Source organism: Trichomycterus rosablanca, chromosome 21 (assembly GCF_030014385.1).
Source record: "Trichomycterus rosablanca isolate fTriRos1 chromosome 21, fTriRos1.hap1, whole genome shotgun sequence".
NCBI classification, from domain to species: domain Eukaryota; kingdom Metazoa; phylum Chordata; class Actinopteri; order Siluriformes; family Trichomycteridae; genus Trichomycterus; species Trichomycterus rosablanca.
Genome location: NC_086008.1, coordinates 4,243,218 through 4,270,419, shown reverse-complemented (window position 1 = coordinate 4,270,419; position 27,202 = coordinate 4,243,218). Strand labels below are relative to the sequence as shown.

Below are 27,202 nucleotides of genomic sequence, written 5' to 3'. Positions count from 1 at the left end.
AGCATAGCATAGCATAGCATAGCATAATGCTAAATGAATGAAATGGAGGTAAATGAAATAAAGAAATGAAAGCGAATCATCTGAAGGGAAAATGGAGGTGAAGGAGCTGTCGGCGTTTAGAAAACAGTGGAAGCAGGAATTAGAGAGACGGAGCGACAGAGAACAGAACAGCGGGGCGGCATCAGCGGCTCCCAGCGGCTCCACACGGACTGAAGATGAGACTGAACACAGAACCACAGACGGAGGATCTGATGAAGTTCAGGGTCAGAAGATCAGAGCCGGTCAGCCGCAGTATGTGTCCATAGCAGAGGGGCTGCTGGACGGCAGGAGTAGTCCACTGCTGGCTCGGATGGAGGAGGAGAGGAGGAGGAGGAAGAGGAGATATGGAGCAGATGATCAGCACAATCAGACTCGGTTCAGATCCAACCCCAAAGCCACTCTTATAGATCAGTTCATCCACGATCTGGTACGAATATGACAATTATATTAGATTTTCAGGATATAAAGTATATGGACACCCCTTCCAGTTAGTGCAAAGTGGAACAATAACAGTCTTGCAGCAACCAACAGGGTCCTGAACACTATAACAACCACCTAGATCACCATAGAAACCAAGATCAACCATATAGAATACTAGAGTGACCACTGAGCAACACCTTAAAACCACCTTAATACTATAGCAGAGGATCACCAGAAATCTCATATCAACCACCTAGCAATACTCTAACAACCACCAGAAATACCATAGCAAACAACCATTAACCACCTAGCAATACCCTAACAACCACCTAAAATACCATAGCGAACAACATAAAACAGCATAGCAACCACCTTGGGCACCATAGAACCCACGAGCAACCATATAGAATACTAGATTGACCACTGATCAACACCTTAAAACCACCTTAATACTAAAGCGGAGGATAAGCAACACTCTAGCAATCACCAGGACTTAATCATCTTACAATACCCCAGTAACCACCTGTAATACCATAGCAAACAACCATCAACCACCTAGCAATACCATAACAACCACATGAAATACCACAGCGAACAGCAAACACTAGCAACTACCTAGAACATCATAGCATTCACCTTGGGCACCATAGCAAACAGCAAACAACTATCAACCACCTAGCAATACCCTAACCACCTAAAATACCATAGCGAACAACATGAAACAGCATAGCAACCACATTGGGCACCATAGAAACCATGAGCAGCCATATAGAATACAATAGTGACCACTGAGCAACACCCAAAAAACTCCTTAATACTAAAGCGGAGGATAAGCAACACTCTAGCAATCACCAGGAATCTCGTATCAACCACCTCGCAATACCCTAACAACCACCTGAAATACCATAGCGAACAATATGAAACAGCATAGCAACCACCTTGGGCACCATAGAAACCACGAGCAACCATATAGAATACTAGAGTGACCACTGATCAACACCTTAAAACCACCTTAATACTATAGCGGAGGACAAACAACACTCTAGCAATCACCAGGAATCTCATATCAACCACCTCGCAATACCCTAACAACCACATGAAATACCATAGCAAACAACTATCAACCACCTAGCAATACCCTAACAACAAAATGAAAATGAGTGTTTTAAACTGATTTCTCTGATATTTCTTGTTCTTTTCTGGTTCAGAATGAGATTAACGACATTCCCTTCTTTGATGTGGAGTTGCCCTATGAACTGGCACTAAAGATTTTCCAGTTCTTAAGCAAAGTCGATCTGGGACGATGTGCTCAAGTAAGTTGGGATCAGCTGACATTGCCCATTTTTACATCTCATGGTACAAAGGATAAGGATTCATTGTTTAGATAAGTAAAAGATAATCACAAATACTGTATTTTATTTTATATTTTTTAATATCCTCACATCCACTCGAAAACACGACCATATCACCCCGGTTTTGGAGCAATTGCATTGGCTCCCTGTGCATAAACGCCTCCAATTTAAAATACTACTCCTTACTTTTAAAGCCCTTCATGGACTTGCCCCGGTCTACCTCTCCCATCTGCTGACACCTTACATACCCAGTCGCTCACTCAGGTCCTCCGATGCTGGCCTGCTGGCCACACCTAGATTTAGGCTGTCAACCTTGGGTGGCAGATCATTTAGTGTGGCTGCCCCCACTCTGTGGAACGCTCTCCCTTCTTCTCTTCGCTCTGTCTCTTCACTTCCACAATTTAAATCTCTGTTAAAAACCCATCTCTTCAATTAACTATGCTTTCTTTTTGTACCTCACTGAACTGTTTATTGTTTGATGTAAAGCGACCTTGGGTATCTTGAAAGGCGCTATATAAATTGAAAGTATTATTATTATTATTATAAAGAGAAATAATAAAAGGAAACTTTGTCAGAATTCGTCTTCAATTTCATTTTGTTTAAAAAACCAGGAAAAAATTGTATCGTGAACCCAGTATCGTGAATCGTACCACATCGTGGGTAGAGTGTATCGTTACATCCCTAATTGGGACACCGCTTCTGATTATTGAATTCATGTATTTCAGCCACAGAAATCGCTAACAGGTGTAATGAATCAGTTATATAAAGGAAATCATGTGCTTCCAACATTGCAGCAGTTTAGGGAAGGCCCTTTTCTGTTCCAGCATGACTGTGCTCCTGTGTACAAAGCAAGCTCTATAAAGAAATGAAGAGAATCTCAGTTTCAAGAAATTCCAGTGTCCAGCACAGAGACTGACCTTGACCTCAGCCCCACTCAACAGCTTTCGAATGAACTGGAACATCAGTTGAGGCTTATTTACCAAATTCAGTGCCCAGCCATTCAAATGTCATCCTTTAACTGAATTGGGCACAAATTCCCACAGTCATATTTCTAAAATGACTAAATTCCGACTCACATATGGAGACACTGCATGTCCCAGTCGTATGTACTACTCTCGAGAGGCACGGTGGCTCGGTGGGTAGCACTGTTGCCTCACAGCAAGAAGGTCCTGGGTTCGATCCCCAGGTGGAGCGGTCCGGGTCCTTTCTGTGTGGAGTTTGCATGTTCTCCCCGTGTTCGCGTGGGTTTCCTCTGGGAGCTCCGGTTTCCTCCCACAGTCCAAAGACGTGCAAGTGAGGTGAACTGGAGACACTAAATTGTCTAAGACTGTGTTCGATATATCCTTGTGAACTGATGAATGATTCTCTCTGTATGTGCTAGGTGAGTCAGGCGTGGAGAGTGTTAGCAGAGGACGAGGTGCTGTGGTACAGGTTGTGCTTGGAGGAGGGGTACTGCAGTGGGGCAAGTGTCTCTGACTCCCCCTGCTGGAAGAGCACGCTGAGAGACTGCTGTAACAATGAGAAAAATGTCAAGTACAACTGGAAGGTACGTAAAATATTGCTGTGAGGTACTGAACAAAACCTTTACAAAAGTGTTGGGACAGTATGTGAAATAATAATAGTAGCAGAATTATTTCTTCCAACCTTTATTAAATTACAGAACACAGATGGGATGTTTTTACTTTACGTAGGTTTAATTGCATACAGGGCAGCACAGCGGCTCGGTGGGTAACACTGTTACCTAACAGCAAGAAGGTCCTGGGTTTGATTCCCAGGTGGGGCGGTCCGGGTCCTTTCTGTGTGGAGTTTGCATGTTCTCCCCGTGTCTGTGTGGGTTTCCTCAGAGAGCTCCAGGACCTCCTTGCTGTGAGGCGACAGTGCTACCCACCGAGCCACCGTGCCGCCTGTGAACTGATGAATCTTGTATAATGAGTAACTATTTATAAATCTGGACCTTCGTGGCCGCTCAGGTGGCGCAGCGGTAAAGTACGCTTCTGCACCAGAGTTGGGGTCCTAAATGCATCGCATCGAATCTCGACTCTACCTTTCCGACTGGACTGGGCGGCAGCATGAACAACGATTGGCTGTTGTTCAGGGTTAGAGGGCAAGAAAGTCGGATCATAGGTCCTCATAACTGGTGCGACTGCGGCCCCTGCTGGCTGACTGATGGCGCCTGCACAGGGCTGAGGAATAACGCTGATGGGGGTGTGGCCCACCGTACACAGCGTCCATTAGTGTACGAACTCGACTCGTGCAGGTGAAAAATGCAGTCTGTACTGACTGTACGTACCGGAGGGGGGGGGCGCAAGTCCTCAATCAGCGGTGAAGGATCGAACCAGTATAGAAGACGCAATCAGGGTAATTGGACACGACTAAAATAGGGAAGAAATGTGGGGGGAAATAGATAATTAAAAAAAAAAAAAAAAAATCTGGACGTTCGTTTTGTGTCCTGCAGAATCGAGTTGGGTCTATCAGCAACTTGCAGTATGAAATAGGAAAAGTCTTATGTGATGCCAGCTCGTGTGATGGACTCGTCATTGCTGGGTAAGCGGTAAATGTACAATAAACACAGGGATGGACAAAATATTGGAAAAAAGTAATCATATATTACTTTGGAATCATTTTCTATCTGTTGTTTCTTTAAAAAGAAAATGTCCGTTTTTAAAGCCTCTTGACCGAGGCTTGTCTTGCATTTGCCCAAAAACACCTACATGACCCCCAAGTGCTTTTTGGATAATGTTCTGTCGGCTTTTAACAGTAAAACGTTTTGGAAAACATGGGTATTAATACATTGTCTCTTTGAAAGCAATTCAGTTTCTGTGAGTACCACATGTGCAGCAAAGAGAGAATGTGATAGTCTCAGCCCTACTCGACCAGCATGGAACAAAGGCACTAACAGCAAGGTTCCAGTGGGGGGGATTTGGCTTCTTCTTCTTGGATTCTAGATTGGGATAAAAGCAGTAGTTGATATAAATAAATGAAGTGCTTCCAAATTGTGGCAGAACTTTGGGGAACTTTGGGGCCCTTTCTTGTTTGAGCATGATTATGCCCAGTGCACATTGTTTAACATGTTTGGTGTGAAAACAGTCCAGTAATCTGGACAGATGCCTGACCTCAGTCCCACTGAACCCATTTGGTATAAACTGGGATGTAAAATTTTTACTGAATGATCACAAATCCCCACAGACACACTGCAAACCTTTGGTGAAAGCCTCCCCGAAGTGAAGTACGGCTCCATATGAATGCGGACGGTTTTAAAATAGGACGTGTGTTTGATCTCCACAGGTACACCTCAGGTGATGTGAGGCTCTGGAACACTCTGGACTGGGATTCTGGGGCTTTAAATCTGCAGCCACCTCACGGCGTCAGATCCGAGACGCCGCCACCTCACGTCGGCCTGGTCCGGGTCGCCGGCTCCGTGGCCTGTGCGGCGTATGAAAATGGTACGAGGTCTGAAATTTGAATGCTTTGATTGAAATGAAATGGAAAAAATCTCAGTTCTGTTCTTTCAATTTGCGCATCATCAGGGTGTGTGTCTGTCTGGAGCACCGAGTCCGTTCTTGAGCCCGTCCATCACTATCGGCACCTTCAGCAGGTGCGTTCCCTCGACCTGAGAGCCGATGGTCCAGTTCTGACCTCTGCGTCCGGATTAGAGGTGCGCATCGAGGCCCCTGATGACCGGGGCTACTGGAGGACAACGTGCCTTAAGAATCTGGCTAAACCTGTAAGTGTTTATGAAGTGTTTCGATCCCAATTGAAATAACACGAGAAGTCCGTTCTGGCCTCTTCATTCCTTCAAAGTGATCATGCTTAATTGCAGTCGCTGAAGAAGGTCCTGGGTTCGATTCCCAGGTGGAATGGTCCAGGTCCTGTCTGTGTGGAGTTTGCATGTTCTCCCCGTGTCTGTCTGGGTTTCCTCCCACAGTACAAAGACGAGCAGGGGAGGTGAATTGGAAACCGAACCGTCACCTTATGCAGAGCAGAAATTTGAATGGTGAATGAAGAGTGGTGTTCACAGTCAAGCAAGCTTTGTATTGTCACTGGAACAAGTAAGAAGCCGCCTGCTCCTGCTTTGTCCTGTGTCTGTGTAGTCATCAGCACACCTCAGAGAGCCTTGAAGCTCTTCAAGTCCTTTTTTCCACCTGACAGCCTCTATACACATGGTGATATAAAGCTTGCTTGACTGTAAACAATTTCTAATTCATGACACAATGGCTCTTAGTTGGACTTGGACTATTCCTAATCTGGAAATTTCTTCTTAGCACCAGAAGGCACTTTTTTCTTTTTTCATGAGACTACTGTTCCACAGTGGTCATTTTTAATGGGTTCGGTGAAACTAACCCTATTTATATGGGCAGAGAGAAGTCATTAGCTGTGTCAGTCGTTAACAGGGAATAAGGAGGCCATATGACAACATTGTTAAACTTTTTACACCCGGAACCCACACTAGACATAATTAATTGAGTTGCATGTTTGCCAGTGCTGAGATCTCAAGGTCTTGAGTTCGAATCTCAGCTGGCCGGGCGCCTACACAGACACATGATTGGCTGTGTGTCTGTAGGAGAAGGGACCATCGCTAAAACAGGGTTCTTTATTGTTGGAGCAATTTTGACCTCTGCTGGCCGGACGAGGTGCCTGCTTGGGGGCAGGGGGGTCACAAATAGCAGTGCATGGCTCTTCGTGAACAATACTGCACTCTGTAAGACCCCGCCGCTAACAGGTGAAAAGAAGTGGTATGGGGTGGGGGTGGCAATGATCGGGGAAAGATGAACTCCAACTGGGCATGACTAGATGCCAACTGGGCATGACTGGGCATGACTAGATCAATTATTTTGATGTGCTAGAAACTGGACACACTATGATGTTTGCGTTTCAGGTGGACGGTGTGTTAATAGTGCCAGGGAAGCGGGAGACCACGTTGGTCGCAGCGTGGGCGGCTGAGAGTGTTTATCTGTTGGATCCGACTAGGACAGAAGAGGAAGAAGAGCAGGAGGACCGAGGTGCCAGGTTACTTCACTCTGTATATGGTCACCCGGTCACCTGCATGGACGTGACAACGTGTCGGGCTGCTGTTGGGGTAAAGAGCTGCGGCTGGGGCATGAACGACGGGGGGAATAAGGTTGGCACACACACACACACACACACACACACACTCACACTCACTGAGTCCTTGTAGATTCTGTAGTATCTGGCCACAAGTATGTGGACACCACTGGTAAATATTTAATTCAGATTTAAATGCCGGTCTGTCTGTATAACTCACGTTGTTGGAACCCTGTTAGTTGCCCTGTTTTGCTTTTAAACCTCACATTTCCCAGAGCTAACTGTCAGATCTCCCTCTGCTAACTGCTAATTAATCTAATCGAACTCACCTGTGCAGCTGGTTCTTGTGTGTCCTCTTTTTTTTTTTTTTACTATATTCACTATATGGCCACTGGACACTTATCCCAGAACCACAGGCATTAATACAGAGTCCCTACATTTCCTTTCTGTTCTTTTTTTGCAGTTCTAACAACCTCCATTTCAGGCACAGGATTTTGAAGTGCATCTGTGGGAATTTGTACCCAGGCAGTTGGTGTACCCCTGGTGTTCGACAACATTCTGATTCATCCCAAAGGTGTTCAGTAGGGTTGAGTAGGTAGTCGGGGTGTACTTGCTTTGCACAAAACTTGCAGTCAATTCATCTGTGGTCTCATGGGTGAAGTCGTCAGTGTGTTATTGGGTACATTTTGGTTAGGTTTACTCCATTTGTGAATAATGGCTCTCACTGTGCTTTGCTGGAGTCCCAGAGCTTTAGCGATGGCTTCCTAACCTTCTTCAGCCTGAAATTTAGTGGCTTTATTTGCCATCTGTATTCGAATCACTTTAGAACGTGGCATCATGATCTTCTAGCCTGCTTCATCACCACACCGGTTCTATTTTAGTCGGCCTGGGTGTTGATTTAATTGTTAAGGGAGCAATTTACTTTTTTACACAGGGCCAGAAAGGGATGATTTCGGAAGTGGTTTGATGTTCTACTTGAGTCCCAGAGCTTTAGCAATGGCTTTGTTACCCTTTTCAGTCTGGTAGATTTTAGTGACTTTATTTGGCATCTGTATTCAAATCTCATGTGCTCATGTGCTGCTTTTTGAGACCTTCTAACCTGCCTCATCGCCAAACCGGTTCTATTTTAATGCCGTTTAGATTCAACACAGTTGCCTGGGTGTTGATTTAATTGTTATAGGGGACAATTTTACTTTTGTACACAGGGCCAGGAAGGGCTGAACAACATTTTTCCTTCCATAAATAAAATCAGCATTAAAAAAAAAAAAGAAAGCATGTTGGGTTTGCTTGGGTCTTTAATTTTGGAAGTGGTTTGATGTTCTACTTGAGTCCCAGAGCTTTAGCAATGGCTTTGTTACCCTTATCAGTCTGGTAGATTTCAGTAACTTTATTTGAATCTCATGTGCTTATGTGCTGCTTTTTGAGACCTTCTACTCTGCTTCATCACCAGATCGGTTCTATTTTAGTGGCGTTTAGATTCAACATGTCTACCTGGGTGTTGATTTAATTGCAGGGGGCAATTTTACTTTTTTACATAGGGGCAGGAACGGCAGAACATCATTTTCCTTCCATAAATGAAATAATTGTTTAAAAAATGTTTACCTGGATTTTTTACATTGTTTGATGATCTGGTCTACAAATCAAATATCCGCTCAGTTCTCCTATACGCCTCGGAAACCTGGAGAATCAACAAGAAGATAGAGAGCCGGCTCAGAGGCTTTGAAGGGCGATGCCTCCGTAGAATCCTTAGAATCCACTGGGAACAGCATATCACCAACAAGGAAATAAGCAGACGCACAGGCATCAACAACATTGTAGACGAGGTGAAGCAGAGACGTTGGAGATGGCTGGGCCACGTCCTACGGATGAGCAAGACCAGACATCCACATGCTGCACTTAGATGGGCACCACCAGGGAAGAGGAAGAGAGGCAGGCCATTGGGCACATGGTGGAGAACGGTGGAGAAGGAGATGGCAGCGGAAGGCAAGAACTGGGATGAGATACACTGGCTTGCCCATGACCACGACGGCTGGAGAAAATGTGTTGGCACCATGTGCCCCAGGATGCAGAATTAACTAACTAACTTAACTTGATGATCTAAAGTATAGAAAATATGCAAATAATAATAAAAGAAGGAAATTGGGAAGGGGGCAAAAACTTATTCACAGCCCTGCGTTTAAAATACCGTGATGTTTACCGTACTGTATTTAGATTGAGTTGAAAGTTTCTCAGTGATTTGGTTAAAAACCCGCTTCCAAACACACATGCAACATGCAATAATGCCCATTTGCAATTCCATGGTGCATGGCATCGTCTATTTCGCCAAATCATGTTTAACACTTTTCCTGCCTGCGTGTCTGCGCGCCTGCCGGAAGCAGCAGGAAGGAAGGAGGAGTGCCAGCACACGTACTGGTAATCTGAGGTGTTTCTGTGTTTCTTAATGAGCTGGCATGTGCCCGATTAAAACCTGTTAACAAAAGGAAGGAGGCATTCAGGGTTCACTGCCCCGGTGCCAACAGGAGTCGACGTTGGATGCAACGCTCCTCGGCATACAGCGTTTCTCAGTCTCAGTACTCATACAAAGCAGTAATACTAATACTAGCAAAATCTGTATTGCTTAATTGACCTGCAGCCTCTCAGTGTGATACACTATGGCCAAAAGTATGTGGACACGTCTATACAGTTATTCATGTCGTGTCCTCTAACATTGTCATTGTTCTTGTATTCGTATCCCCTGAATGCTCGACGATAATTGAATAATTGAGTCTGCCCGTAGCTCAACCATTTATCCAGCCAGTATTGTTCATCACCTTCCATCCACCAGTTGACCTATATAGTCGTCCATCCATTCACTCACTTTACCCTGAAAACCCATCCATCCACCTAGTGACCTGATACCTAATCCGTCAACCTAGATGTTCAATTCACTAGCTCACCCATCTATCCATCCATCAATCCATCCACCCATCTATCCATCCACCCATTCATCAAACCACCCATCTATCCATCCACCCATCTATCCATTCACCCATTCATCAAACCACCCATCTATCCATCCACCCATCTATCCATTCACCCATTACTCAAACCACCCATCTATCCATTCTTCAAACCACCCATCTATCCATCCACCCATTCATCAAACCACCCATCTATCCATCCACCCATCTATCCATCCACCCATCTATCCATTCACCCATTCATCAAACCACCCATCTATCCATCCACCCATTCATCAAACCACCCATCTATCCATCCACCCATTCATCAAACCACCCATCTATCCATCCACCCATTCATCAAACCACCCATCTATCCATCCACCCATTCATCAAACCACCCATCTATCCATCCACCCATCTATCCATTCACCCATTCATCAAACCACCCATCTATCCATCCACCCATCTATCCATCCACCCATCTATCCATCCACCCATCTATCCATCCACCCATCTATCCATTCACCCATTCATCAAACCACCCATCTATCCATCCACCCATCTATCCATCCACCCATCTATCCATTCACCCATTACTCAAACCACCCATCTATCCATTCTTCAAACCACCCATCTATCCATCCACCCATTCATCAAACCACCCATCTATCCATCCACCCATCTATCCATCCACCCATCTATCCATTCACCCATCTATCCATTCACCCATTCATCAAACCACCCATCTATCCATCCACCCATCTATCCATCCACCCATTACTCAAACCACCCATCTATCCATTCTTCAAACCACCCATCTATCCATCCACCCATTCATCAAACCACCCATCTATCCATCCACCCATCTATCCATCCACCCATCTATCCATTCACCCATCTATCCATCCACCCATCTATCCATCCACCCATCTATCCATTCACCCATTCATCAAACCACCCATCTATCCATCCACCCATTCATCAAACCACCCATCTATCCATCCACCCATCTATCCATTCACCCATTCATCAAACCACCCATCTATCCATCCACCCATCTATCCATCCACCCATCTATCCATCCACCCATTCATCCATCCACCCATTCATCAAACCACCCATCTATCCATCCACCCATCTATCCATCCACCCATCTATCCATTCACCCATTACTCAAACCACCCATCTATCCATCCACCCATTCATCAAACCCCCCATCTATCCAACTTCACAACTACAAATGGTGTCTACATACTTGTGGCCATACAGTGTACATATTCCGTCATAGCACGTCCATACAGTTATTCATGTCTTGTTCTCTAACATCGTCATTGTTCTTGTGTTCGTATCCCCTGAATGCTCGACGATAATTGAATAATTGAGTCTGCCCATAGCTCAACCATTTATCCAGACAAATTGCTTTTTCTGTTCTTCCAGCTCGTAAAAACACTTGTGCGGAACAAAGGAGGCGCGTTCTCTTTTCTTTTCTCAAATTTATTCGGCTGTAATTTTTTTATATAAAATCCTGTCTGCGCTTTTGGCTCGCTGGAGGGCAGCGCCCAATTAAGAGTGTCTGGCCGGTCCCGGAGCCACTGAACAGCTGGCACCTTCACAAAGCTTACATCATGCTGCCCGCTCCTCTTCCCTGGCTTTTGTTTTGTTTCTTTATCTGTTGGTTTAGGTTTTCGTGTCCAGTTTGGCTCTTCTGTTTCCTTTGTGACCTGTTTCGTTGGGAGACGCATCCAGTCATTTACTGATTATGAAGAAGCTTTGTCTGATTTAATTCCCTTGACTGAAAAAAACATTGGCTAATTATTTTTCAATTATGGTCAAAGTCAGTTCTCGTCAGGGTACCGTGCGACAGCGAATGTATGAAGCGATAGTATCCATCCATCCAATCGACTCGTCTGTTCAACAGTCAGTCCTCCTCTGTTTATCTGCCTATCGTCCATCCACCGTCCATCCACCAGCTCACCCTTACAGCATCAATCCAACCTGCTACCCACCCACCTATTTATCCTTTGTATTCATTGGACGAAGATGGTGACCACTGAGTAGTTTACAAGATAGCCAGAACTGATAAGGTGCTACTGAACCACATTAAGTCCAGCAAGTTATTATTACTTTGGGTGTGTGATATGGCTTCCACATAACAATATTAATGGCAGTGACTCAGAAGACCAATAATAGGCTGGATTGACATCATCACAACATGGATGGCTTCATCAGTGGCTATTCTGCTACGATATGAGATAGAGGGCATTGGAGAAAGCTGGCCCATCTGTGCAGCCAACCATCACAAAGCAATGCATCCATCCATCCATCCAATTCAAATCAATCCATTCTTTTCCTTCGGGATCAATAAAGTATCTATCTGTCTATCTATCTATCTATCTATCTATCTATCTATCTATCTATCTATCTATCTATCTATCTATCTATCTATCTATCTATCTATCTATCTATCTATCTATCTATCTATCTATCTATCTATCCAACGACTTTGTAACCCTCATTACCTATTCAAGCAACCGTCCGATTAACACATCCATCTACTAGTTTTTTTTTTTTTTCTTTATGCATTTTCTCCCCTTTCTCCCCCTCTTTTAGCGCATCCAATTGCCCGATTGCCTCATGCTTCCTCTCCACCAATGCCGATCCACGCTCTGATTAAGGAGAACGAAGCTATGCCCCCTCCGACATGTGGGCAGCATGCCGTATGCATCTTATCACCTACACCTTGACGAGTGCAGTGCAGCTCAGCGTTGTGTACGGAGAGTCACACTCCTGAGAGCACTCTTTTCTCATCTCTGTGCAGGCTCCATCAATCAGCCAGCAGAGGTCGTAATTGCACCAGCCATGAGAGAGAGACCCCATCCTGCTTAGTCCCGCCCATCTGAACAACAGGCCAATTGTTGTTCATGTGGCCGCTCAGCCTTAGGCGGCAGGCAGAGCTGAGATTCGATACGATGTATTCCAGATCCCAGCTCTGGTTCCAGCGTGTGTTTTTACCGCTGCGCCACCTGAGTGGCCTACCCGAATCGTGTCTTTAGCTGCTTTACACTTCGACATCTTGGACATTTTGACTAACCGATTGCTAACTGAATTGCCGAAGGAGTGCTAGGATGCCCCATAATGCAGATTAACCAGTAAACATGAGGCACTTGAACGCTGCACGAATGAAAAATGTTAAATCGCTAAACACAAACCTTAAAGTTTGAATTTCACAGCAAATGCTTATTACACGGGAAAAGGCTCGTTTTATGGTTTTCACGGCCATCAGAGCTTTTCTCTAATGACAAGTTTCTCTTATGTGCATCCTTCCGCTCAGGTTCGAGTGTACAGCCTGGAGACTGGCCAGTCTGAGCTGGTGTTGGGGAACTCTGCAGGAGACTTCACATGTATCAATCTGAGAGATTCCCCCCCACACCTGCTGGTGTGTGGGAACAAGGACAGACGGTAACACACACACACACACACACACACACACACACACACACACACACACACACACACACATAAACTGTAGCATCTTGTACTTGCTTTTTGTCATCTGTCTGGCAGTCTAAAATCCTTGGGCGCCTCGCCGGGGGCGAGTTTAATAACTCCGGACCTTTTCTCATTTACACCTGCAGCAGCTGTTAATTTTTTATTAAGATAATAAGCATATAACAGTATAACATGTTAGCTGTCAGTTTTTTTTTGTTTTTAACTGTCAAAAGACAATTTTTAAGGCGGCTGTTTGCAGAAGAAAACATCTAGAGGTGTGAAAATGTCACTTTCTTCTTTTCCGCTTGCCTTAGTTGTTGTGTACCTGTCACACTGAATAATTTCAGCTAGTTTAACAAAACAAATGATGTACAGGAAACTTTAGTAAGAACCACATGTTTTATAAAACGATTATATAATATAATATAAAAGTTATCCAACACCCATATCACCCCTATAAGAAAGTCTTTCTTTGTAGGGTTTAAATCAGAATGGCATAGTGGCTTGGTGGGTCGCCTCACAGAGAGAAGGTCCTGGGTTGATCCCCAGGTGGGGCGGTCCGGGTCCTTTCTGTGTGGAATTTGCATGTTCTCCCTGTGTCCACGTGGGTTTCCTCCCACAGTACAAAGACATGCAATTGTCCATGACTGTGTTCGATATAACCTTGTGAACTGATAAACCTTGTGTAATGAATAACTACCGTTTCTGTCATGAATGTAACCAACGAGTAAAACATGACGTTAAAAACCTAATAAACAAACAAACAAACTGTTTGTACAACAGGATCCCAAAAGGATGAAAACCTTGTTTTGCAAGTTAGACCAGCAATGATGTTTCTTTTGGTTTCAAGTGGTTTCAAAGTGGTGACTTGACTGGGTTTAATCTGGAGACCTTTAGCAAGGCCGGGCACTTCTGGGTACATTTAGCACTGTTCCATTTTCTCTGCATTTGAAGATAATGGCTTTTACTGAGATTTGGTGGAGTCGTAAATCCATAGAAATGGCTCTGCGACTCTATTTTAACAACCTTTTGAGCTCTTCGGAAAATTTATTGGATTATGTCATGAAGATTTATGGTAGCTGCTTGACTTTAATGGTAAGATTCAAGGTAACTTGGATTTATGATCTACAGGCCTGGCTGAAATGAAACCCGTCTTGCTAGTTACAGTTTGTTCACGTGGGTGGCTAAGTGGGTAGCACTGTCGCCTCACAGCGAGAAGGACCTGGGTTCGATCTCCAGGTGGGTGGTCCGGGTCCTTCTGTGTGGAGTTTGCATGTTCTCCCCATGTCTGTGTGGGTTTCCTCCGGGAGCTCCGGTTTCCTCCCACAGTCCAAAGACGTGCAATTGAGGTGAATTGGAGATACAAAATTGACCAGGACTGTGTTTGACGTTAAATTTGTGAACTGATAAATCTTGTGTAATGAGTAACTACTGGTCCTGTCATGAATGTAACCAAAGTGTAAAACATGACGTTAAAATCCTAATAAATTAATAAATATAGGGTTTAAATCAGGACACCAATGGTTTCATAGTTCTTTATTTTGCCGTGCGTACATAAACGTATATTATGTACACATATTTTGGATCATCATCCTGCTGCACTACTCAGTTACACCTCGCCTTCAGCCCATGGACAGAAAACCTTACCGTCCTCTACCATCTTTCTTCACAGACACTGTGTTTTTGCACAGATATAATAAGACCCTTGTGCTCATTTCATTTATATTACATAAACTGTGCAGCAGTAAAATGTGCTAGTCCACTAACTCTGATATCTGGGTTCGAATCTGAGCAGGTTTTGTCAGCTGGGTTGGTGACCAAAGCGCCGCAGTAGATTGGCACCCTGTTTTGGGTGTGTTCCTGCCGTGTGTTTAGTGTCAGGGAACCGGACCCTGACCTGGATAAAGCAGTGGTAAAAATGAAAATGTACCAACAGTTTGGGGAAGACGATGTCCTGCTCTAGCATGACTGAGCCCCTTTTGGAATTTAACAGGGTTGGTCTAGACTCTAGAGGAGCTCCAGTGTTCTGCACAACATATCTGGGCTGTAAAAGAAAAACATTTAAAAAGTATTTTTTCTGATTCTTCTATTGATGATAATGAAGCAGCGTACATCCTGTTTGTTCTTTATTTTTGGCCAGCCTTTGAAAAGCGTTCTATGAAAAGGATTTGAAAGCTTCAGCCACTTATCATTAAAGTGGTGGAGTGATAAAAAGAGAAAAAAAACTCTTCAGATGAAAGGATGCCGTTATTATCCGAGTCTCATCATCTGTGGGCTTAATTTGGTGGACAAAGGGACGTCTCTGGAGACGACAGGCAGTACGTCCGTCCTGCCTAAAAAATAACAAAAAAAACCTTTTAAACACATCTGGAAGCTTCCACACAGAGCAGGAGTTACTCTGCCAAATAAAGCTATTCAGTCGCATTCGAGCCTGGATGATGAGAATGCTTTGGCAAGTGCAGAAAAGCTTTGGCCTTTGTAGATCAAGTCCTGCTGTGTTTTCACTCCAGCCAAGGTTGAGGGGTTCACTTTTGCAGGGCCCAGCTGTGGCCCCCTTTTAATCACCCCGTCCTTGCAGAACTCTTGCTTTCCATCCATCTGCGATGGCGAGAGATAGAGGAAGAGGCCCTAGGTTTGAACCTACGAAGCAGCCAATCAAAACGCCCCGTCCGAGTGCCAGCTTGGCTGGGTCGGCCTGGCTCGGCTCAAACTCTCGGAGCGGAAATAACGGACCCGGGGTCTGGGTGGCCATTAGAGTGGACAAAATCCAGGCCCTAATGCATGCATTTATCCCCCTGTCTAATTAATTCCGGACCGAGAGGGGACTGTTGGCGGGTGCAGGACGAGGTTGTACCCCGCCGAAAATCTGACCGCGCTGATTTATCTGCTGCCAAATGTCTTGTTTGATTGTTCGATGTCCATGAGAAGATTTTCCACAATCGGTTCATTTTGCCTGTCACTTTTAAAGTCAGTCATGCCAACATATCTTTTTAATGCCAACATATCTTATTAAGCTGAAACTTTGGAAGTATATGACACCTCCCAGAAAAGCCTTTGGGCCATTCCACCGAACTGGTGCCATTTGCCTGTAGTAACATGATGAAATGAAAGTAAATTTTTTATCCTTGTTCAACACCGAATCTAGTAACACACATAACTACTCAGAATGTGTTTTGGTCAATCTCAAGGTTTCTAAGTGGAAGATGGTTGTATATGAGTAACAGGACTGAAAGTAACAGGACTGACTTTTTTAACCTAGAATTAGTAAATACATCAAATATAGCAGCATGGAGAACATGCTAAAAGCACGAGAACACCGGGCACAGTCTAGTGATCTATCACAAAATGTTATTTTTAAAATAAACAAATAACAACTAATAAAAATGAAGCTAACAGGAATGTATGTTGAGATGGGGGGGGGAGAGAACTTACTAAAGCTCTTCCTTCAGTAGATATAGATCATGAACATTTCTGTTCAAAATGTGACTTGATTGATAAAAATATTTCCACATTATTTAGAAGGATGAATATGTGACAGGACTGTAACAGGACTGAGTGAAAACCTGGGGACGTGACTAAAACGTGGATTTTGACCACATTACTATTAATTTATTATGGAAAATAAATATTAAAAACATAGATGGGATCTGGAGTCGCCAAATAATGCAGGAAGAAGGATTTCTGAAAGATTTTACTTGTTATATTTCATTGTAAAGTGTCGTGTTAGAGAGTTGGGACATGAAAAATACAATTATAGGAAGTTTTCATTAATGTTTTAAATTATATCAGTGCAATTAGATCAATGTGCAGGACACTTTGCTTAATTAAAAAATGTATTTTAAAGTTAATTTTCATCTACATTTATACATATAATGTCCTGGGGAAGGAAACTGCACAGATTTGGCGGAATGGCCCCTTTTATTTTCAACAGTTGTGTCACTCTGCATTAACACTGTTTGTAATGACTACATGTTATCTACACCGGTCATTAGCTACACTATATGGCCATATGCTTTCATCAACATGAGGAACTATGGTGAAAGGGCAGTACATTTAGTCATAGGCTAATTCCAGCAAAGAGCAAGACGGAGCGCTTCAGACCTTCTTTTGTGCCCACTGTCATCAGACTGCATAACAATAGCAGAATACACAGACTGTCCTTTCACTGACCAGCAGCCCAAACAATTCCCCCACAACATCTCAAACATCTTCCTACCCACCTTTTTATCTGCACTATTTACATATACATACTACACACATATACATATATGTACAGTGTATCACAAAAGTGAGTACACCCCTCACATTTCTGCAGATATTTAAGTATATCTTTTCATGGGACAACACTGACAAAATGACACTTTGACACAATGAAAAGTAGTCTGTGTGTAGCTTAAATAACAGTGTAAATTTATTCTTCCCTCAAAATAACTCAATATACAGCCATTAATGTCTAAACCACCGGCAACAAAAGTGAGTACACCCCTTAGTGAAAGTTCCTGAAGTGTCAATATTTTGTGTGGCCACCATTATTTCCCAGAACTGCCTTAACTCTCCTGGGCATGGAGTTTACCAGAGCTTCACAGGTTGCCACTGGAATGCTTTTCCACTCCTCCATGACGACATCACGGAGCTGGCGGATATTCGAGACTTTGCACTCCTCCACCTTCCGCTTGAGGATGCCCCAAAGATGTTCTATTGGGTTTAGGTCTGGAGACATGCTTGGCCAGTCCATCACCTTTACCCTCAGCCTCTTCAATAAAGCAGTGGTCGTCTTAGAGGTGTGTTTGGGGTCATTATCATGCTGGAACACTGCCCTGCGACCCAGTTTCCGGAGGGAGGGGATCATGCTCTGCTTCAGTATTTCACAGTACATATTGGAGTTCATGTGTCCCTCAATGAAATGTAACTCCCCAACACTTGCTGCACTCATGAAGCCCCAGACCATGGCATTCCCACCACCATGCTTGACTGTAGGCATGACACACTTATCTTTGTACTCCTCACCTGATTGCCGCCACACATGCTTGAGACCATCTGAACCAAACAAATTAATCTTGGTCTCATCAGACCATAGGACATGGTTCCAGTAATCCATGTCCTTTGTTGACATGTCTTCAGCAAACTGTTTGCGGGCTTTCTTGTGTAGAGACTTCAGAAGAGGCTTCCTTCTGGGGTGACAGCCATGCAGACCAATTTGATGTAGTGTGCGGCGTATGGTCTGAGCACTGACAGGCTGACCCCCCGCCTTTTCAATCTCTGCAGCAATGCTGACAGCACTCCTGCGCCTATCTTTCAAAGACAGCAGTTGGATGTGACGCTGAGCACGTGCACTCAGCTTCTTTGGACGACCAACGCGAGGTCTGTTCTGAGTGGACCCTGCTCTTTTAAAACGCTGGATGATCTTGGCCACTGTGCTGCAGCTCAGTTTCAGGGTGTTGGCAATCTTCTTGTAGCCTTGGCCATCTTCATGTAGCGCAACAATTCGTCTTTTAAGATCCTCAGAGAGTTCTTTGCCATGAGGTGCCATGTTGGAACTTTCAGTGACCAGTATGAGAGAGTGTGAGAGCTGTACTACTAAATTGAACACACCTGCTCCCTATGAACACCTGAGACCTAGTAACACTAACAAATCACATGACATTTTGGAGGGAAAATGACAAGCAGTGCTCAATTTGGACATTTAGGGGTGTAGTCTCTTAGGGGTGTACTCACTTTTGTTGCCGGTGGTTTAGACATTAATGGCTGTATATTGAGTTATTTTGAGGGAAGAATACATTTACACTGTTATATAAGCTGCACACAGACTACTTTTCATTGTGTCAAAGTGTCATTTTGTCAGTGTTGTCCCATGAAAAGATATACTTAAATATCTGCAGAAATGTGAGGGGTGTACTCACTTTTGGGATACACTGTATATACACCGATCAGCCATAACATTAAAACCACCTCCTTGTTTCTACACACATCCACTTACCATATAGAAGCACTTTGTAGTTCTACAATTACTGACTGTAGTCCATCTGTTTCTCTGCATGCTTTGTTACCCCCTTTCACCGTGTTCTTCAATGGTCAGGACCCCCACAGAGCAGGTATTATTTAGGTGGTGGATCATTCTCAGCACTGCAGTGACCCTGACATGGTGGTGGTGTGTTAGTGTGTGTTGTGCTGGTATGAGTGGATCAGACACAGCAGCGCTGCTGGAGTTTTTAAACACCTCACTGTCACTGCTGGACTGAGAATAGTCCACCGACTCAAACAGCAGCAATAGATGAGCGATCGTCTCTGACTTTACATCTACAAGGTGGACCAACTAGGTAGGGGTGTCTAATAGAGTGGACAGTGAGTGGACACGGTATTTAAAAACTCCAGCAGTGCTGCTGTGTCTGATCAACTCATACCAGCACAACACACACTAACACACCACCACCATGTCAGTGTCACTGCAGTGCTGAGAATGATCCACCACCTAAATAATACCTGCTCTGTGGTGGTCCTGTGGGGGTCCTGACCATTGAAGAACAGGGTGAAAGCAGGTTAAAAAGGTATGTAGAGAAACAGATGGACTACAGTCATCCTTGTAGTGCCTGTGTCATCACTTGTTCTCCAGTAATTAGAAAGTGTGTCCTTATACTTTGGGCCCTGCGCCAAGTTTGCCGGCGTACTTTTACTTTTTACTTTCAGCACTTACTTTGTTTCCGGCTTCCTGGCACAGGACCTGTTGGAAACCCGTATTTCTGATTGATCAAAAGGAGCGTGTTCCCAGACAGCCCACTGAAATCATCCTCCAGCACGTTCCAGCATGAGATTAATGATGGTTGAGAAATGCCAGGAATGGCATTCCACCCACTAACAAGACACGGAGCATCTTAACGGAATTAAACCCGACCACCGTTAGCCACGTCCGCGCGACGTCCTGCTCTAACGTGAGATCTGCTGCTGACTTGGAAAACATCCTCAGCCATTCATGAAAGAATCAGAACTCGAATTATGCATTTAGCCGTCTGGGCATGATTAGATTTGGGTGATTAGGACAGGGTCCACATGCAGTCATCTCTTGGCTGCTTTCGGTACCATTAAGCGACCGCGGCACAGATGGTTTGGAAATCCTTTGTGCTGCTTCCTGATCACTTATTATGTTTCAGAAATTACAGGCACACATTGATGCTTTGAAAATGACCAAAATTACAACATTCTTCTTCATGAGAGCTTAAAATTAATAAAGACTGGTACTCGGGCGGTGCAGCAATCTAACATCCCAACACTGAGAACCAAGTTTAAGTCACGAAAGGGCTACTGACCTGGCCAGGGATTTAACAGACAATAAATGTCTAATGGACGGATATGAAATAATTTTCCTGCTACTGCAGCAGCAACTTCTTGCGCTGGCATGAGTGGTAGAGGAATACAGAGAGAAAAGCATGATCCTCTGAATTTCAAAGCTCTGTCCAAATCCAGCGCTGGCTGGTGTAAAGAACGTGTGCTAGCCGACGACCCTCCTTACCAGCGAGTGTTATGCAACCACCATAGGTCACCAGAGCGGACAGGGGAATTAAATATATCTAAAATTGGACGATTCAAGCAGTGCAAAAGTAAATGAAGTGAGAAATGATTTAGTTGATCTTCATGACTTGTGTGTGTTTTTATGTTCATGCCAGGGTTCGAGTGTTTGACCTGCGCTCTGGCTCCTCTGTGGTCTCACTGTACGCCCATTACCTGGGGGTGACCACGGTGCAGGCGGACGAGTGGAAGATTGTGAGCGGTGGTGGTGAAGGATTAGTGTGTGTCTGGGAAATGAGAATGGGGACGAAACTCTGGGAGATGCACAACAGGTAGGAGGAGATGTTTTTCCTTAATGTTTCAAATCAGCTTGTGGTTACAGGAGAAGCACAATCATCTCCAGGTTCTTCAACTCCAGTGCTTTTGTTAGAACTCTGCTGTGTGTTTTGATCACTCTACAGGTCAATTTCTCCCATGATTCCTGTATATGAAGTGATTCGAGTGAGTTCAGGTGTTCCAGCCACAGTAATAAAATAAACTAAATGATGTGCTGTGTGTGTAGGCACCCTGTTCGTCATGTACGGTTTGACAGCAGCACCCTGGTGACGGCCAACATCCCTGATGAAAAGAACCCACGTGGAGCCTGCATCACTGATGATGATCTCACTGCTCACCGCAGGTAACCTGACACAGACACGGCACTATGCAGCACTGCATTATAAAGCCTTGCAGCATAAAGCACTGCATTATAAATCACTGCAATATACAGCACCGCACTATAAAGTACTGCACTATAAATCACTACATTATAGATCACTACACTCTAAAGCACCGCACTATAAATCACTGCATTACAAATCACTGCAATATACAGCACCACACTATAAAGTACTGCACTATAAAGTACTGCAATATAAATGACTACATTATAGATCAGTGCAGTATAACGCACTGCATTATAGATCACTGCATTATAGATCACTGCACTATAAAGCAATGCATTATAGATCACTGCATTATAGATCAGTGCATTTTAAGTCACTGCATTATAAAGCACTGCAACATAAAGAATGCACTATAAATCACTGCATTATAAAGCACTACATTATACTGTAGATCACTACATTATAGATCACTGCACTATAAAGCACTACATTATAGATCACTGCACTATAAAGCACTACATTATATATCACTGCACTATAAAGCACTACATTATAGATCACTGCACTATAAAGCACTGCATTATAGATCACTGCACTATAAAGCACTACATTATATATCACTGCACTATAAAGCACTACATTATAGATCACTGCACTATAAAGCACTACATTATATATCACTGCACTATAAAGCACTACATTATAGATCACTGCACTATAAAGCACTGCATTATAGATCACTGCACTATAAAGCACTACATTATAGATCACTGCACTATAAAGCACTACATTATAGATCACTGCACTATAAAGCACTACATTATAGATCACTGCACTATAAAGCACTACATTATAGATCACTGCACTATAAAGCACTACATTATAGATCACTGCACTATAAAGCAATGCATTATAGATCACTGCACTATAAAGCACTGCATTATAGATCACTGCACTATAAAGCACTACATTATAGATCACTGCACTATAAAGCACTACATTATAGATCACTGCACTATAAAGCACTACATTATAGATCACTGCACTATAAAGCACTACATTATAGATCACTGCACTATAAAGCAATGCATTATAGATCACTGCACTATAAAGCACTGCATTATAGATCACTGCACTATAAAGCACTACATTATAGATCACTGCACTATAAAGCACTACATTATAGATCACTGCACTATAAAGCACTACATTATAGATCACTGCACTATAAAGCAATGCATTATAGATCAGTGCATTATAGATCAGTGCATTTTAAATCACTGCAGTGTGATGCACTGCTCTATAGAGCACTGCACTATAACGCCTTGCACTATAAATCACTGCACTATAAATCACTGCAGTGTGATGCACTGCACTATAACGCACTGCACTATGAAGCACTGCACTATAAATCAGTGCACTATAAAGACGATATATCATGATAGATGTCCATATCATGATATCTAACTAGCTGATGTAGCTTTGTAAAGCTTGATATAAAAGCAGATGTGGTTCTTGCTGACCCTGACATGCTGTTTTCTGCACAGACACCGGGGGGCTATCTGCTACTACGATTTCTCCACGGGTTCCTCCACACAGGACCACGTGCTGCCCATCTGCAGGTCCGACTACACCGAGACCAGCGGCTATAACTACAACATCGGCCTGGCCATGCCTTACGACAAGCTCGCTGACCCTCAGAGCTCTGGCCTGTGAACCTAAATGCACCTGTAAATGGACACTGAGACCCGGTGGGGGTTTCTGATGTGTTTAGCAGCTACTTCTGTGTGAAGAGGACAAGTCATGCTTTACTATCATATAGTGTTAGAAAATAGTGCGTAAGGCCAGAGCTTTTAAAAATAAAAGAGACCTTATTTTCCATCAGACTGTTTGTACAAAACAACTGTAACCTGGACCAACAACATTACTGTTTGTATCAACACAGAGAAAAAGAGCCGGTTTGTTTAACCAGTAAATCCTGAACCTTTTTCTGTATGTTATGGACACGGTGATGTAATTGGTCCAGTTTTCTTTGGCTGATTCTGGCAAACAGATAAAAAAAAAAAAAAGAAAACATCGGAAGCCCCATTCACACCATATATAAATATCAGGTCAATATAGACACTTTTGAGATGAAAAACAATCAAACAATTTTTAAGGTTCTTTCGACTTCCTAACGCCGTTTTAGGTGAGAGAAATGGGCTTCCATAAAGAAGACATAAACCCTAAGCAGGATTTCAAACTGCTTTTAAGATTTATTTTATGCTAACTGGACTTTATAAGGTATTATAGACCTTTGTAGGATGAAAAGAACTGAATCTAACTACTGTATTATTTTATATATGTAATTATACTGTATATAGGTACAATCTTAAATTCTCAGTAGTTTGTTTATTACCTGCACTACATAAAATCTGTTATTTGGTAACAATGGTGATACCCAAAACACAGTTTTGTTGTACTTGTTGTCATTTTTTAGTTTTTAATGTGAATATACAGTATTTGGATCATTTAAACATAATTTTAATACAGTATTTTTGTACATCCTTGTTTCTGGTTTAGTCGCTTCTTTTAGATCTGTAGACAGTTTACACCGGCAGTCAGATGTGCACACAGCGCCCTTAACAAAAACAATTACTGAAGGTTTTAATATAGATGTTCTGTATTGTTCTGTTACTGTGACCCATGAACGTTCCCTTCAGTCCTGACCAGACTGGCAGTCCTTTGCCAGTCGCTGAAAATTATCATCATAAAATGATGCTACCACCAACATACTTTACTGTACACGGTCTCACCATGTGTGACCACACAAAGTCTTAAGTTTCAGATCAGGTCACAGTCGGCTGTGACTGAAGGAAGCTAGGTGGGCTGCTACTACTTTCTGGTTGAGATATTGACTTGGATGGTGGAGGAATACAAAGAGAGTAGCGTGGTCCTCCATATGTGCTGACGCTCTCTGTATGAATCTGCCGCTGGTTGGTGTATATATGCAGCCGGTGGCCAGTAAGGGGGTGCGCCGGAGATCAGGACAATCCAGAAATGTGGAACTGTGTCACTGGCTGAAATAGGGTTGAGAACCTCTCCCCTAATGTCTTAAATGCACTCACGAGTGATTTAAATGGTATCAGAAGGACAACAATGCAGCCGATTGTACTGAAGTCTGACAGCTTTGGACTGTTTGTAATAGCACTTCATGATTCATTACCTAGGGTGGGGAACGCAGCACAAACTCTGATAGCTTTGTTAGGAAACAATGCCACCTGACAGACTGGCAGTAATGCCACTAAACTTATTCTGTCCTTCAGAAGCGTACAGCTTTTTCCTATGTACTACTGATGTCTTACTAGGTTAGAAAGCATTCTTCAAAGACACCGTCCACAGTCAAGTCAAAAAAGAAGCAGCAAGAAAAGAAGCCACTCCAGCCTCTAAACCTGTGATAATGTAAAACTGGTTTGACTGTGGCCATTGTCAATAATGCATCGAATTCATGTTAGACCTGTTAGACCTGGTTTCTCGGGTTACATCTGATCACACAGACCATTTCCCCCTCAGCATAGGGCAGCTGTGTTTTCATCATGACCTGACATGGGCTTTTAACAGGTGCAGTCGGACAAGCCGGATTAACATGGGCACAGAGAAGTCACCAACTGTAGGTGATCATAATCACTAATGAGGAATTAAAACACTGTGCTGTGACCATCATATATCCATTATTCATCCAATTTACCGTTTGTTTTGACCCATTATGTTGATAGAACCCCCCACAAGGCACTTCTTTATCCCGGCATGGTGCCAGTGCTGGTGCCAGGATCCCGCCTGAACAGTCTGGTGGAAATGTTGGTACTGGTCTGGAACCAGAGACAGAAACCTTAGAAACTCTTGACAAAAAGAACATTCCAGAAGAAATACAGACATCATAAAAAGACCATGATATACATGTCACTTGGAGGTGTATGGAAACCACATTTGTGTGTGTGTGTGTGTGTGTGTGTGTATGTGTGTGTACGTGTGTGTACGCGTGTGTACGCGTGTGTACGTGTGTGTGTACGTGTACATACGTGTTCTTTTGGAAAAGGTGAGTCCTATTTCACCTCTATTTAAAGGCAACCAGAATAGTTCAAGTATTTGTTCTCTGTACACTTATTAACACCAGTGTAAACTGGTCTACACCTATCTGGTACGTCCATTCTTTTATTATTTTTAAGCTCCACGTATCATACAGATGAACTTTGTGGGTATACAATTACTGAATGTAGCCCATATATTTCTTTCTACATTTTCTCACTCCCCTAAGCCCTTACTGACCAGATCTTGGCATGCAGACACTACGATAAAATGATGATGTACTAGTAAGTAATGTGTTGTACTAGTATAAGTGTATCAGGTGCAGCAGTGTTGTTGGGGTTTTGAAATATGGGTTAAAACTACCAGCCTCTTTATTAGGAACACATGTACTGTACTGTTAGTGCTGGTTCTAGGTTAGAAACTAAAGCTGTTTTCTTTTCTCGTGTACGTGTGTTAATTTTTCTTTAGTCTTTTATCAGTGGACGCTTTATGATCACAGGCCTTTTATTTTTCATTCCCATCATTTCCACCCCAGCATGGACACAACTCTGCTGTACCTGCTACACTTGTCATTACTAAGATTTTTTGTCATTACTGAGATTTTTTGGACACTAGGGTTTTTTGAAATCCCAACAACACAGCTGTACCTGCTACACTTGTCATTACTGAGATTTTTTTGTTATTACTGAGATTTTTTGAAATCCCAACAACACTGCTGTACCTGCTACACTTGACATTACTGAGATTTTTTAAAATCCCAACAACACTGCTGTACCTGCTACACTTGTCATTACTAAGATGTTTTGGATACTGTGATTTTTTTGAAATCCCAATAACACTCCTGCACCTGCTACACTTGTCATTACTGAGATTTTTTTTTTTAAATCCCAACAACACTGCCGTACCTGCTACACTTGTCATTACTAAGATTTTTTGGACAGATTTTTTTTAAATCCCAACAACACTGCTGTACCTGCTACACTTGACATTACTGATATTTTTTTAAATCTCAACAACACTGCTGTACCTACTACACTTGTCATTACTGAGATTTATTGTCATTACTGAGATTTTGGAAATCCCAACAACACAGCTGTACCTGCTACACCTGTCATTACTGAGATTTTTTGGATACTGTGATTTTTTGAAATCCCAATAACACTCCAGCACCTGCTACACTTGTCATTACTGAGATTTTTTTTTTTAATCCCAACAACACTGCCGTACCTGCTACACTTGACATTACTGAGATTTTTTGAAATCCCAACAACACTGCTGTACCTGCTACACTTGACATTAATGAGATTTTTTGAAATCCCAACAACACTGCTGTACCTGCTACACTTGTCATTACTGAGATTTTTTTTTTTAATCCCAACAACACTGCTGTACCTGCTACACTTGTAGTTACTGAGGTTTCTTGTCATTACAAAGAGTTTTTTAAAATCCCAACAACACAGCTGTACCTGCTAGATTTGTCATTACTGAGATTTTTTAAAATCCTAACAACACTGCTGTACCTGCTACACTCGTCATTACCAGTTTAGTGTTGTTACAGTGCTGATAATGTTCCACCACCCAAACTTCACCTGGTTGGTGGGGGTCCTGTGGAGGTCCTTTTCCATTGATAAATAGAGCCCAGGGAGTGTCAAACTGTACAGAGCAACAGGTGAACTACAGTCAGTAA

At 43.1% G+C, this 27,202-nt stretch overlaps 1 protein-coding gene across 1 annotated transcript; it reads left to right on the top strand.

Moving 5' to 3' along the window:
• On the top strand, positions 1 to 23,900 carry fbxw8 (F-box and WD repeat domain containing 8). Its single transcript, XM_063018089.1, has 11 exons — positions 1 to 466; positions 1,668 to 1,772; positions 3,193 to 3,357; positions 4,267 to 4,355; positions 5,097 to 5,254; positions 5,339 to 5,535; positions 6,688 to 6,930; positions 13,128 to 13,255; positions 20,944 to 21,117; positions 21,348 to 21,464; positions 22,998 to 23,900. Exons 1-11 carry the CDS (start codon positions 92 to 94, stop codon positions 23,164 to 23,166), a joined length of 1,920 nt encoding a protein of 639 aa, XP_062874159.1. The 5' UTR covers positions 1 to 91; the 3' UTR covers positions 23,167 to 23,900.
• Positions 23,901 to 27,202: the final 3,302 nt, after the last annotated feature.

Excerpts from the sequence above, each read along its gene's own strand:
- fbxw8 (XM_063018089.1), top strand. The coding sequence starts at position 92 with ATGGAGGTGAAGGAGCTGTCGGCGTTTAGAAAACAGTGGAAGCAGGAA. Across the intron at positions 5,255-5,338 it reads CTGTGCGGCGTATGAAAATG|GGTGTGTGTCTGTCTGGAGC; the intron begins GTACGAGGTCTG and ends GCGCATCATCAG. Across the intron at positions 13,256-20,943 it reads TGTGGGAACAAGGACAGACG|GGTTCGAGTGTTTGACCTGC; the intron begins GTAACACACACA and ends TGTTCATGCCAG.